Source organism: Piliocolobus tephrosceles, chromosome 4 (assembly GCF_002776525.5).
Source record: "Piliocolobus tephrosceles isolate RC106 chromosome 4, ASM277652v3, whole genome shotgun sequence".
In the NCBI taxonomy this organism is placed as follows: Eukaryota; Metazoa; Chordata; class Mammalia; order Primates; family Cercopithecidae; genus Piliocolobus; species Piliocolobus tephrosceles.
Window position 1 is genome coordinate 74,893,122 of NC_045437.1, and position 14,764 is coordinate 74,907,885.

At 33.6% G+C, this 14,764-nt stretch overlaps 1 protein-coding gene across 5 annotated transcripts in view; it reads right to left on the bottom strand.

The window, feature by feature from the left end:
• AP3B1 (adaptor related protein complex 3 subunit beta 1) overlaps window positions 1-14,764 on the bottom strand; it is a 314,641-nt gene that overhangs the window by 214,247 nt on the left and 85,630 nt on the right. For all 5 annotated transcript variants that reach the window (XM_023214919.1, XM_023214920.1, XM_023214922.2 and 2 more), the window contains exon 7: window positions 9,977-10,159. In XM_023214919.1, the coding sequence (XP_023070687.1) occupies window positions 9,977-10,159 (183 nt within the window). The remainder of the gene's footprint in view (window positions 1-9,976; window positions 10,160-14,764) is intronic.

Consider the following 14,764-nt stretch of genomic DNA (forward strand, 5'->3'; position numbering starts at 1 on the left):
AATATCTATACTACATATATACATGAATAGTAAGTATCTTAACAGATGAAACAAATATTCTTTCCAAATCACAGCCTCTTCAAAAACTTTTTAAGTTATTATGGAGAATGTGGTAGACACTGTTGATTACCTCCAACAGCCAGCAGGGCAAGGAGAAAGAAGGATCTTTCTCCCTGACCACACTCCTCACACATATAATGGACTATATGTAAGTGTCAAAAGCATATCATCCAACACGTTACTAAGAACACGAATTCAATCAAACAGAAGTTCAAAGATAAGATGATTAAACTACAGAATAAAGGAAATATGAAATTCAAACCTGAGAAAGTAAACAACAGATCAAAGCAATACTGTTACTAAATTAACGGAATTAAAAATAAAAACTAAAAAAAAAGATTAGACCATTGAAAATCAAATTACTGTCAATGAAACAACTTGAAATAATACAAATGCAAATAAAAAGACAAAAATGTGGCCTAGCATAGTGGCTCATACCTGTAATCACAGTACTTTGGGAGGTCAAGGCAGGAGGATCACACTTCAGGAGTTCAAGATCAGCCTAGCCAACATAGCGAAATCCTGTCTTTATAAAAAATACAAAAATTAGGCCAGGCACGGTGGCTCAAATCTATAATCCCAGCACTTCTGGGAGGCCGAGGCGGGCGGATCACGTGAAGTCAGGAATTCGAAACCAACCTGGCCAACATGGTGAAACCCCATCTCTACTAAAAACACAAAAATTAGGCAGGCATGGTGGCAGGTACCTGTAATCCCAGCTACTTGGGAGGCTGAGGCAGGAGAATCATTTGAACCCGGGAGGCGGAGGTTGCAACGAGCCGAGATCATGCCACTGCACTCCACCTTGGGTGACAGTGTGAGACTCAATCTCAAAAAAAAAAAAAAAAATACAAAAATTATCAAGCGTGATGGCACACATCTGTGGTCCCAGCTACTCAAGAGGCTCAGGCAGGAGAATCACTTGAGCCTGGGAGGGCAAGGCTGTAATGAACTGTAATCACACCACTGTACTCAAGCCTGGGTGACAGAGTGAGATCCTGTCTCAAAAAAAAGAAAAAAGAAAAAAGAAAAAAGGACAAACATTAAAGAAATTTTTTAAAAAATATGATGGACATGGTAGACAAAGATTATAAAACAGAATAATGGGTATTCCTGAAGTATATAACTGACAAATGAAGCAGAAAAAAAAAAAAAGTAAACATCAGATTTTTAAAATTACAAAAAGAAAATTCCCTAAAATAAAGAAAGAAGTGAACCTGGAGGTCACATGAAATAATTCACATTGAGATGTAATCTGATTAATTTTCAAAGACTTTGTAAAGAGGCTTTTTTAGCATGCAGAGAAAAAAATCAAGTCACCTGCAAGGGAGAAAAATCTTTGGCTGTCTTCAGATTTCTTCACAGCAACATTCACTGCAGGAGAGAATTAAGTAATGTCTACAGAGTTCTCAGAAGAAGAAAAGGGTGTGTCCCAACAGTACCATATCCAGCAAGATATCAAATATGCAAGAAACAATAAAACATTTTCAACTGCACAAGGCCTAAGAGAATACTAATCCAAGAGCCCAGGTAAAATATCAATCAAGTGTGGGAGTGACACTGAAAGTCTCGAAATTTTATCTCCCATCTATCCACTCTTAAGAAAACATTGGAGGATATGCTCCAAAGCCAGGAAAACCAAAAGAGAGGAGAGAGACAAACAGAGACAGAGGCAGAGACAGACAAGAGAGAGAGAGACAGAGAGAGAAAGAGAGACAGAGAGGAGGAAAGCCTAAGAAACATGATTTAACACAGAGGAGACACGAAATTAAGTTCTAGAACAACAGACTGGAACTGTGCAGGCCTAGTAAGCAATCACATTAGAACAGAGGGTGAAGACTCCCGGAAGATGTCTCCTGGGAAGAAAACGAAGCTGTTGAAATACTTGATATACTTGACAACTGTACTAGTTAGAACTGTGTTTAGCTATATATAACAGAAATATCTAGTTAGGTAGCTCCATAAAATGAAAAGTTGCCCAAACACTTTGTTTTTCAGCTCTGCCCACCCCCAGAGTATAGCTTTATCCTTATGCTTGTAAAATGACTACTGCACTTCTAATCAAAACACATGCATTCTCAGAAGGAATAATGAGAAAGGGCAAAGGGTAAAATATATATATGTCAAATAAGTCTGTCAGAAAAACAATAGCTTCCCCAGAATTCCAATTTCCAGATGTGGGTCATATGGCCATTTCTAACTCCAAAGGAGTTTAGTATAGTTGATATTTTTCACAGGGCATATCATTACTCTGAACAAAATCAGGATCCTCTTATTTAAATAAGTGGGAGGGGGAGAACTGACACTGGGTAGACAAGAAGTATAAAACAAATGCACATAAAATAATATTTGGAGAATATTTAATATTCCAATGGAGAACTTGGAATGCTTCGTATAGTGACATGATAAAGTAAGCAAATTTAAAATGAAGCAATTTTTGATTCCAAAAAGAACCAAAAGTTCCATGAGATAAAATGCTATTAAATAGCTGAATAATATTCATAAGTCATAGGGAAATGAACACACATGGATTGAAAAAATTCTAGTATAATTACATTCCAAAGATGAAAGAGGTAAGCAGAAGCATAAGGTAACAGAAGAATGACAAATTCTCCATTTCTATAATAGGAAGTCAATATATAATGCCTAAAATTGATAAATCAAGAAATAGAAAAATATGTCTATTACCTAGAAATGGAGAAAGGTAAATACACACATACACACACCAAAAATAAAATTCTAAGCTCCACAACCACCTGAAGGGACCCCTTCTCACAGCCAAGGGCATTCCAAAGTTAACCTGAAAAACTAGTTCAGACCATGATAGGACGGGTGGATCAGACATGCCTCATTATACCCTCCACCCTTTTGGATTTCAGGAAAAGCCAACCAACATTAACATCAACATAGACCTTAAGTCTGATAAGAAACATTTATAATCTATTCTGTCTGAAGCACACTACCTGTAGGCTTCATCTGCAAGATAAAACTTTAGTCGCCACAACCCCTTATTATAACCCAGACATTTCCGTCCTATTGATTCCAGGTCTTCAGATAACAACTTAACTCTCAATTAATTGCTAATCAGAAATCTTTAAATCCATCTATAACCTAGAAGCCCCGTCTTCAAGTTGTCCTGCCTTTCCAGATTGAACCAATGTGCATCTTACAGGTATTGACTGATGTATTATGTCTCACTAAAATGTATAAAAGCAAGCTGTAGCAACCTTGGGCACACATCATCAGGACCATTTGAGGCTGTACATGGCACAGGTGCATCCCTAACCTTGGCAAAACAAACTTTCTAAATTGATTGAGAACTGGCTCAGATACTTTTGAGCTCACACACAGAAGGGAAAAGAACTGAAGAAGCTAATTCAGGCATTGAGAAGGGTCACACAGAAAAATGTTTCTCATAAGCCTTGTAGTACTATTCATTTTCTTTCTTTTAAACCATGCATATGTTACTTGGGTAAAATCTAAAGTTTTCTTTTTTAAAAAAGAAAACTTCATAAGTCAAAAAATATCCAATCAATAGGAATAAATTACGAACAACAAAAAGAACAAGGAATCGTTATAATAAATGCTTCATAACCAATGGGAAGAGAGGAGACATTATTTCAATATTAGATCATGGGCCTTAGTTTCACATTAAATTATATGTCGAACCCTTTGTCAACAGTTGCCTAAAACAGTGCACAAAAAACTGCTTTATTGCACTGTAAAGAATATATTCTATTACAACTTCTCAGTATTTTTTTTTTAAATAAATTCCACAGAATTGTGGATCCAATAATAGTCCACCGGTAAGACACAAGACAAAATTTGTTTTAACAAAGAAAATTAACCAGTAAAGAAAATTAAAACTCAATAATCTTTAACACTCTGGTCTGTTAAGACAGGATCTGGGCCGGGCGCAGTGGCTCAAGCCTGTAATCCCAGCACTTTGGGAGGCCGAGGCGGGTGGATCACGAGGTCAGGAGATCAAGACCATCCTGGCTAACATGGTGAAACCCTGTCTCTACTAAAAATACAAAAAACTAGCCGGGCGTGGTGGCGGGCGCCTGTAGTCCCAGCTACTCGGAGGCTGAGGCAGGAGAATGGCGTAAACCCGGGAGGCGGAGCTTGCAGTGAGCCGAGATCGCGCCACTGCACTCCAGCCTGGGCGACACAGCAAGACTCCATCTCAAAAAAAAAAAAAAAAAAAAGACAGGATCTGGATGTGGAGTTCATGAAGTACTTCCCTGAAGTACCTTTGTACTACAGAAAATTGCTCATCAAAAACTACATTTATAAATTTTGCATTTTGAAAAGTTATTTTATAGCTACCTCTGAAAAACTTAAGAACTTACCTTAAAAATACTTCAAATAAAATTCTAAATTTGGAGTTTGTTAAACTTATGTAAGGTTTTATAATTGATGTACAGATACACAGAGACAAAATTAATTACTCCAAATTTAAAACTGGCATAAATATTGCCACCAGAATTACATAACCCGGATTCATATCCTAAAGAATAATGGTAAATATTTAGAGTTTTAACTTCCAAATCACTGAAGTAAAATATTTTGATAATTCTTGAAAACCTCTCATCTCCCAGAGCAAGTTCAGTTGTAAAAAGCTAGATTCATAAAATTAAAAACATTCCTGGCGGGGCCCCAGTGTCAGAGTTTCCTTTCAGTTTACAATTGATGCCACTAACGGATGTTGGTTTTTATTTTAAATCACTCTTAAAATTTACTCTGTGTTTTACAATATTTATTTTTTTAAATCGATTAATTGTAGAAAAGAAACTTTAGTCTTGAGATCTAGATGTATGCTTCAAGAAGTCTCCCATAATAGGCTTGAATGACAAAGAAAATACTTAAGCAATTTTATATCCTTGAAAATGATACAAACTTGACCTAGAATAAAAAATAACCCACATGGACTGCAAAGAGTAAGGTAAATTTAAGAAAATAAAAATGCAAATGTGCATTTTAGCAGTCTCTTGAATTTATTAACCTAAAAGGTTTAATTTCCATTTTCCTGCATCAGCTTTATTTATAAAATGTCGTGCCCTATAAATACGCTGTTATTTTCTATAGTCAAGCACCCTCTTAACAAATCTTCTCATTAATATGTAAATTTAAAGTCAATCGGTCTTCTCCCTGACAGCCCCATGAATTCCTAGTGCACTGTATAATCGGCTTTGACTTGGCATCCACTATTTATCATCAAAGATGTCAGTTAGAAAAATTATGGAAAATGCACTGCAATTGATATGACTGCAATCTACTTTGTCAACACTTAATTGTTCCTCAAATCATACATTTACATATAAACAGCCTAAATACTGATCTATAATGATGCAAATAAACTAAATTAAAAATCTCTTCTTCCCCTGAAGAAGCTTGTTTGTATATGATGTGTTCATTTGAGAACTTATTGATAAAAGCATGTACATCAGCTCATCTCAAAAAGTGTATCTACTAATTTTCGATTCCTCAACAAAAAACAATTTTACCACACTTCAAGTATATTAACATAAACAAATGTTTGTAAAAATTCTATAGGAAACATGATTTTTCTCTTTGAAAGCAAATTTAATTATGGTTGTTAGCTAATTGCATGTCTGAGCACTGGATTGGGAGCCTCAAAGTTGGTTTTGACTGGAACACAATAAACAAACACACAAAACTTATTAAGGTAACTAAGAAATTATTTTAATTTACAACTCACAGGGTAATAAAATATAAAGGCAATAATGCTGGCCTGGGCATCAGATAATTCTGCTTATATTTCTGCTCCACCTTTTATAATTAATATTGCCTTAAGTGACTTGCTAAAATCTGTATATATCGATTTCTTCATATATAAAATGGGTATAATAATTCTGATTGCCCTATGGCAAATGAAATACTATGTAAGAAACTACAGGCCAGGCATGGTGGCTCACACCTGTAATCCCAGCACTCTGGGAGGCTGAGATGGGCGGATCACTTGAGGTCAGGAGTTCAACAACAGCCTGGCCAACATGCTGAAACCCCATCTCTACTAAAAATACAAAAGTTAGTTGGACCTGGTGGCGCATGTCTGTAATTCCACCTACTTGGGAGGCTGAGGCAGAAGAATAGCTTGAACCTGGGAGGCAAGAGGTTGCAGTGAGCCAAGAATGCACCACTGCACCCCAGCCTGGGCAGCAGAGAGAGACTCTATTTCAAAAAAGAAAAAAAAAAAGAAAGAAAGTATAGCAAAAATAAGCCATTAAGTATAAAGCATCACAGTATTGTTTTTCACATTTTCTCTTAGTATCTGAGAGAAAACTGCTGGATTTAAATAAATTCAGTATTATAGGCAGGCTTTTTATTGTAAATTTAACTTTTATGTCAATATATTATTTTAGTGACACTTTTTCCTACTGGCAAATTCTTTACTTCAAGGTAAAATGGCCCTTAATTCATCAATAAATGGTGCTCATATGGCATTTATGTAAGTGACTTCTGCCTGCAGGTAAAAGGGAATGAAGGGCTAGAATGAAGACGTTTCTACTTGGATGATTACATGAAACAACACATTCAAATGTTGATGGTAAAAGAATAAAAAAGAGAGGTAACCTCTCAGGAATGACTCTGCTAGAGTACTGTTTCAGCTTGTCTTTTTATTGTATAATCATCTTAACCTTTCTTTACTACATGGTGTTCCTTTTACAACATCACATAAGAAAGAGCAAGCAAATATAAATGTCAAATACCTCTCAGTTTCTTCTAGTGGTCAAACTCTGCTTTGAGATGTAGTCTGCCAACTTCTTTTTTATTTTGAGACACCCAGGTTGAAGTGCAGTGGTGCGATCTCGGCTCAGTGCAAGCTCCGTCTCCCAGGTTCACGCCATTCTCCTGCCTCAGCCTCCCAAGTAACTGGGACTACAGGCGCCCACCACCACACCTGACTAATTTTTTAAATATTTTTATTAGAGACAGGGTTTCAACATGTTGGCCAGGACGGTCTCAATCTCCTGACCTCGTGATCCGCCTGCCTCGGCCTCCCAAAGTACTGGGATTACAGGCGTAAGCCACCAGGCCCGGCCTAGTCTGCCAACTTCTAAAGCTAAACTACCATGTGTAGTCCTTAAAAAGTTGGAAGCAACATCAAGCCTAGGTCAGAAAGCACTGAAGGCTACAAATGGCTGGACTGTTCACTCCAAAGTTTCTCAGTAAAATGAAATCATAATTAGCATAGAGGAAGGCTGAGATGGGTTAACTGGAAGAGTGAGAGCACAGATACGGTCCTAATGTTGACCACTCATTTGAACCTTAATTTTATATAATGTATTTATAACAAGAGTCTAATATACTGTACAATTCTTGAATCTAATACTGCAATAAGGGCTGAGCCTTTCAAATCTTTCACACTGCTTCTGAACTGAATATATGTACGTATGCAGACAAAAGCCTGTTATACTGATGATTCTGGGCTAAACAAGACCCTCAAACAGAACTTAAACAATCAATGAATAATTTTTCCATGAATTGAGGTGAACTGATACGAACTTAAGTTAATAAATAAAGCGAAATATTTTATCCAAAGTGAAACTGATAACCACCAGAATAATTGAAATTAAACAGTTACCAATAATTGCCTCTAAGGGGTCAACCAAGAGGTTATGAGAAGGGAACATGTACTTGAATTGCTTCGATAATTAAAAAAAACAAGAAGAAGATTCGAGTTAGCTAAACTTACAAATCTGTTATTTAAGTGGTTTTCTTTCTTTCTTTTAAGCCAATGGATCTTTCTCAAAGGAAATCAAATTCAAAGCTGCATAAGAAAGGAAGGCAAAAAAGGCTTCTGTGTTTGAAACAGTAGCTAGCAGAAGCCCAAAAAGCTGCACAGTCTAGAGCACCGCTGCCCCTGCTTTGCTTGTTCCTGTGGCAGTGCTAGCACATCCTGAGGGCTGATGTGCACACTGGAAAACCACTAAATTAGTCTAATAAGCACAGCATTTAGAATAACTCCAAGGTTGGATTGCAAGTAAGTGGCAAAGAAAAGAAATGACTTAGCCCATTCCAGTATGCCAGGGACAATGACCAGACTTCACCTCATATTTGTTCTAATTCATGTTCATGGAGTTAACATGTGAAAACACCAAGAATGAATATAGTGCCAATTTTTCAAATTATCTGCTAAAAAATAAATGTATATGATGGTAGAGAACTTAACTTTCCTTTGCAATGGCTTTAAAAGTAAATTTTATCTAAAATAAGATAAAATTCAAGGAACAGAAAAACAAACAAATAGACAAACATATAAAAGCAGAGATTTTACTATGCATTACATATTTTTAGCAAGTATGGTAAGTAAACTATATATTTTAACTCCAGTTTCTATATAATTACAAGCAAAGGATCATTTGCATATAGCTACTGAAAATGATAGGAAAGTAAAATTTAAAAATGTAAATGGTGACAGTGATTAGCTAAGGCAAAATTGCCTATAACTTTATACAATAGAAAAAAAAATCTGAGAAGTTTTGAAAGGAATTGGCTGAAATCAAACAAATTAACTGTTTGGCAACAAAAATCTCTCATCAAAGTTACCATAAAAGGGCCTGGACATTTTCATCATAGAGATGTTCCTTAATCTAGCAAAAGTACCATCAAAAATGTACTTTGCTCAATGATAAATAAAATTAACTTTATAAAATTAAAGTTCACAAGGATAGTGAAATTTCATCAATTTAAGAGCATTATGTAACATAAGACTTTTATATATTAATAATTCAAAACATACTTCCATTTTTAAGACAGATAACATAATCATTTTGTTAATATTAAAAGTGAGATGAAAATCAGTATTACTCTCTTATGGATAAAGAAGTATTAACATTTCTAAATAGTTTTTAATGATAATACTAAATCAATATAGAAAATATTGATCAAGATTTTATAATAATTTGCAAGCTTGATGTGTCATTGAAAGCATGTATCATACACATTTTTCCATGTTATTTACATTTTTCTAATTAACAAAAGCAAGATGTACTGAGCACGCAAGGCCTATCGTTAAGTATGTATACAGAACACTTTGATATAACAGGCGCTTTTTAAAATCTTTTTTCTTTTTTACACAAATTGGTTTCTAAAATCTGTAATACTGTATTTTAAAAAGATAAGACATCAAAAGATTAGAATGAATGTGCTACTCTTATAACATTTAAGGATTTCTTTAAACTGGTTTAAAATTACCTTCAATCTTAAATGTATACATCGTAAGGATCTTAATTCCAAGCTATATGATAAAATTTTCTAAATTGTCAATATGATGAAAAGAATAAGGCATACTTCTAATGTTAATCTGCACAAAGAAAACAAATAGCTTCACTTAAATTATTAATTCTACTAAATGCTACCAGCCAAAGTGAAGAGAAGAAGAACACAAATGTTTTACAAATATAAAACTAGGAAAAAGTAGTTTAAAAGTTCAACAATATTTATCTATAGAGGCAAGAAATGAATTACTTTAGGTATAAATTCACATGCTATAGAATCACATCACCTACTTTTTTTACAAATGAGTACCTGGAATAGCTGGGGCTCAAAGATGTGAAAGTAACTAGTAACCAAAAAATCCACGGTTTGACAATGTCACTGTAAACACGGTGTCATGCTGCTCCTCCTAACAAGGGCCTCTTGCCAGTATCAAACTAAAAGTGTATATACCTACACCACTAAATGTATGTATCAATCAATGCCAGAACAATGGACAGTTATTCTTGCATTGATATTGGTTGCCTGCTTTAGTAAAAGAACAAGAGACCAATGAGTCTTCCTTAAATATGCAGATTTCTCTCGTTTACTACTCCTAATTTTTTGCACAAGTTTTAAAAAGCTCATCCATTCTCTTAGTATATTTGAAAGTGGAAGACTGTTCAACACTTACCTCTTTCCAAGGGCTGACAAACTGTGTCCGAGCATATCGAGTTAGCATGTGGATTATGACAACCTGCCCCCACTCTTCAACATCCACTAGTAAGTTACATAGCTTGCGGTAATTCTTATGAATCAGATCTATTCTGTCCGGGCATACTTCTTCAAAAGCCATCACAACACTGCCAGCTACCAACTAGAAAAGAAAGAAATAGTAACTTATTAAAAAATGTTTCTCCCCTACATCAAAGGTCTTACTCAGGCATTATATTAGCGTAATCAGTTTAATGGCAATCAATATTATTCAGTCATTCAATTAAAATGAATGTTCATGTTTGAATAACAAACTTTAAGGTGCCTATTCTTCAAAGAATAATTTTAATAGTTATAATATGTCTAGAAAACTAATACTATTCTGAAGAGAAGTAAATTCTGATGTTTTTATTTCACCAAGTTAAATTTCAATACATTGTTCCTATGTGGATTAAACATTAATTATGCACATTTTTCATGTTTAAAGCTAACCTAAACTCTAATCTAAAAATTCAGTACTTTGTTCATAACAATATTCAGAAAAAGAATCAAAACAGTAACAAAGATCACACTGTGTCAGTTTAAAATGAGAATGACAATCATTCTACAGTGAACTTACGTTAAAAGGCACACGAGAAATTCATAAATGTTTTTTAACAGAAGAACACTTTCAAATCATATGCATCTTAATCCACCAGTATTTACCCAATATAATTTATTTACAAAGAAAACACACTGGCTGAAATTTTAGAACATCATCTGGGCTCTTAACACTTTTATAACAATGTGTATAAGTTGTAATAATATATTACTAACAAAAGGCGGCTTTTCCAAGACCAATTAATGAATCATAATGTTAGTTTCTGAACTGTGATGCTTTTACAAAGTGGTAACATTAAGATTCCTTTACTCTAAAGATACAAACTAAGCAGAATATATATTACACAAATACTTCTACATATGTATAAATGATATATGTGCAGTTAGCCCACAATATAACACAGTTTTGAAAAACAAATTAATACCATATTCTATCTGAACACTAGGGATCTTCATTTTAGTGTCTAAAATTTCCCCAATGACTTAAAATAAGCAATTAAATGGAAATATAACTTACTGAAATGGTACTTTTTGAAAAATATTAGATACAATGATATTCATATTTTGAGTGTTTGTCCCTCTACTTGGCTGACATTTAGTTTATTAATATGCAACCAACAATACAATTGAAAGAAAACAGCTCAGAATATAGACTCGCTATTATGCTAAACAAGTTTCAAGTCCTGTGGGGATTTTATGAATTACCAATCAGTATAAACGTGAAGCTGCATTTATTGACTCCAGCCCTACCCATGTACTGGTGCCTGCTGGTCCCAGCATGTATGCACCTCAATCGAAAAAGCACAGAATTGATTATTTGTGTGAACTATATAAAAATGTATTATACATATAATTTTCTATTTGTTATACATATGGCAAGGAAGTTAAGCTCATGTTTTCAATCACATTTTGATGTCTTCTGCAAAAGACATAATTTCTTTAGAAATTATATTTTGTGATAATTACATTTCTATAAAGTGACAATTAGTATCATTTTAAAATACCTTACAACAACTAAGTTTATGACATTAAACTCTAGAATAACTCACTGTGAGATATAAACATCCCTATGTATTACCAACCTTAGAATAATATCAAGATCAATTGGTAAAAGGTATTAAAGTGCAAAAATAAAGGATAGTACCTAGGATAAAATGATCCATGAAACTGAACAGGTAATTCAGTTTCACTTTTTAAAATACTATGTAAAATTAAGTTATTCTGTCTTAGCAATTATTTTCTTCCAAATGTGTTTTGACACTAATTAAATGGAAAATTAATGGAAAATTAAATGGAAAATCAGCTACCACACAATATTAAATTCATTAAGCCAAGAGCTACATGTACACAATAATTCTAACGTACTAACACCTTCTAAGGTACTAACAAATATCATTAATTAAACAGATACAAATAAAGTTTAAGAAAACATCAAAATAATTAAAAAGCATATAAAGAGAGTACCTTTACAAAATAAAACTGACCATTTTAGATACTTAATCATATATTTTTAACAATCTGACCCTGGGCTAAACAATACAAGGAAAATTAATAATTCTGGTTTATTAAATGTTCAATATTCTATAAAACATTCAGAATTAAAATTAAATGATCTACTCAGATTTTAAAACCAAAATTATTGGTTTCCAAAAAACAGACAGTTAATTTCCATCTCACTGTGTCAATAGTAGCTTTTCTTATAAGGGGAAAAATAAATCACTCCAACAAAACTAGCAATGAGCTCATCAAATTCAAATGCAGTTTTCCATTTATGTATTTTTTATATTAAAGCAATAAACATGGTTCATTTATCTTCCCTTGGTTGCCACGTTTTTCTGTGCTGTTGCTATGAACTTCAGCCATTAGCTGTGCTCCAAGGTAAACTACACGAACCATCAACAAAAGTGACACCCCATCTATGGAGTTCATATTTTCTCTAGATTATCTATGCTAGTTGACAAGCTGGTAATGAAAAAAATCACACTAAGCAAATGGTTCCTCTAATAACAATAAATTTTCTATAAAATTATGAAGGGTACAAAACGTTTCCTTGCATCTATTTTGTCATGAATTCTAATTAACATTGCAAAAACCTGAGAGTGCTGGGTCATCACAAGAAGTGCATCAAGGTTTGATTGATAATATGGTATAAGTTGGCCAATGCTGCCAAGATTTTCTTCCCTTAAATTAATGGCTATCCAACCTTCCCTAATCATACAGCCCAGATGATATTCCCCTTCTTATTTCAATTTTCTTGCGGCATGGAAAATGGGAAAGATCAGTCATTTATCTTCTAATAGCTGGATAATAGATCTATCAAAATAAAACATCTGCACAAACTCAGGGGTGTGTTTTTTGCACATAACAGTGGGGTTTTTATGAACATTAAATCAATAACTTATAAAATTGTGTCTTACCCCTACAGTTTAGCTATAAACTACCAATCTATTCATTAAACATAATTTTGGAGCAAAAATTAAAAAGAGGACATTTTATGTCCTCAAAAATATATAAATAAATCAGTGTTTCAGCAGGCACTGACCTAATTTGTTTTCCTAAGAAACTGTTTTCTATTAGAAAGTTAAATGCTATCAAAAGGATTTCTTTAGGATTAACTTGGAAGAAAAAAGAAATAAATACCACTCTGCTTCTGAAGTAATGAAGAAAATAATGTCAACAAATATGGATTGCTACATTTTAAAGAAAAACAAGAGAAAGTGTTATTAATTTTAAAAATGAATTCATATGTGAACATTAGAAAAGGCTTGTAGTAAAGTAGGAAAGTGTTTAGGACATGTTGAGAAGGTAGATGAAAATGGTATAAAATTTAAGAATAAACAATAAAAAATTATATAAAGAAAAATGGTAACAGTTGATTGGAGATGACAGAATATAGATTAGATGCCCCCTTTTAAGTCCACTGACTACAGTTGTAAGGTTTCTGTAATATCTTTTACCTAAATTACACTAAAATGTTCTATTTTTAGGAAAAACTATTCATATGACACATACTGGTTTTTAGTAAAAGAGAAAAGCCATTCTATTGTATTTTAATATGTTTATAATTCCACCTTTCCTTAAAATTAGAATTATGGAACTAATTTTCTTTGAGATCTCAATTGAAAGAAAATATCCTCTAGCCTAAAAGAAGCAACAGATGGTATGCCTCAAAATCAACAGAGGTTAAATGAAGAAAGTTTAATAGATCAACATCTTTCAAATGTATATGTATCAGCAGCAACACCAGTGTCATCATCGTAATAATGATCCTAAAAAACTGCTGCTGGCAACAAATAAATTCCTTTCCAAAAGGTGGAAATAAATTAGACCTGGTACATTTAATTGGGAGATTTTTAAAATGAAAGTGATTTATGATCCTCTATTGATTTTTAAATGCCAATGCTGACACTAAAAATTTGGTGGTGGGGGGCAGGGGAAAAATGTACCTGTCTTCCTCCAATAAAGAATTACATGTGTCCAAAAAAAGGTAATAATTAAGATGTGATACACAAATATCTGTGTAGAATATTTTTAACCTTTCTACAATGGATTATAATCGCACAAAAGAAAAAATTATCAGAAAACATTCTTAAAATACAGCTAATTTAAATACTGGGTAGACAAGTTAATGGTGCTTAAGTATGTCTGACTCTCCCAACCCAAATTCCAAAAAAAAAAAAAACAAAGGACCAAAATCTATGCTTTAAGCCTAACTTCAAAACAGAGAATCTTTAAACCTCAAATTATATATAAGTAGAAATATAAACCCTAAATTCCAGATAACTATTTTCATGCTTGTATCACAAAACTTCTCAAAGACCTACAACAGTATAGAAAAAAATGCCTAGAACAAAGCAAGCAGAAGTTAATGGTGGGCCTAAAAGTAAACGAAAATCAACAACAGAAAGAGAAAGAACACCCTAAGTGTGAAAATACTGGAAAAGATTCTTGGTAGATCAGAGCAGACTATAACGAAAAGACTTGAAAGAGAGGATGATTCAATGAGGTTGTGTTTTCACGGAGAAAATTAGCTTTAAAAAAAAAAGTCTTTGGAAACTGTGAAATAACAGGAAAAAAGAAATAAGAGGGGCTGGGTGCAGAGTAATCCCAACATTTTGCAACGACCAAAGTGAGATCACTTCAGCCCAGGAGTTCATGACCAGCCTGG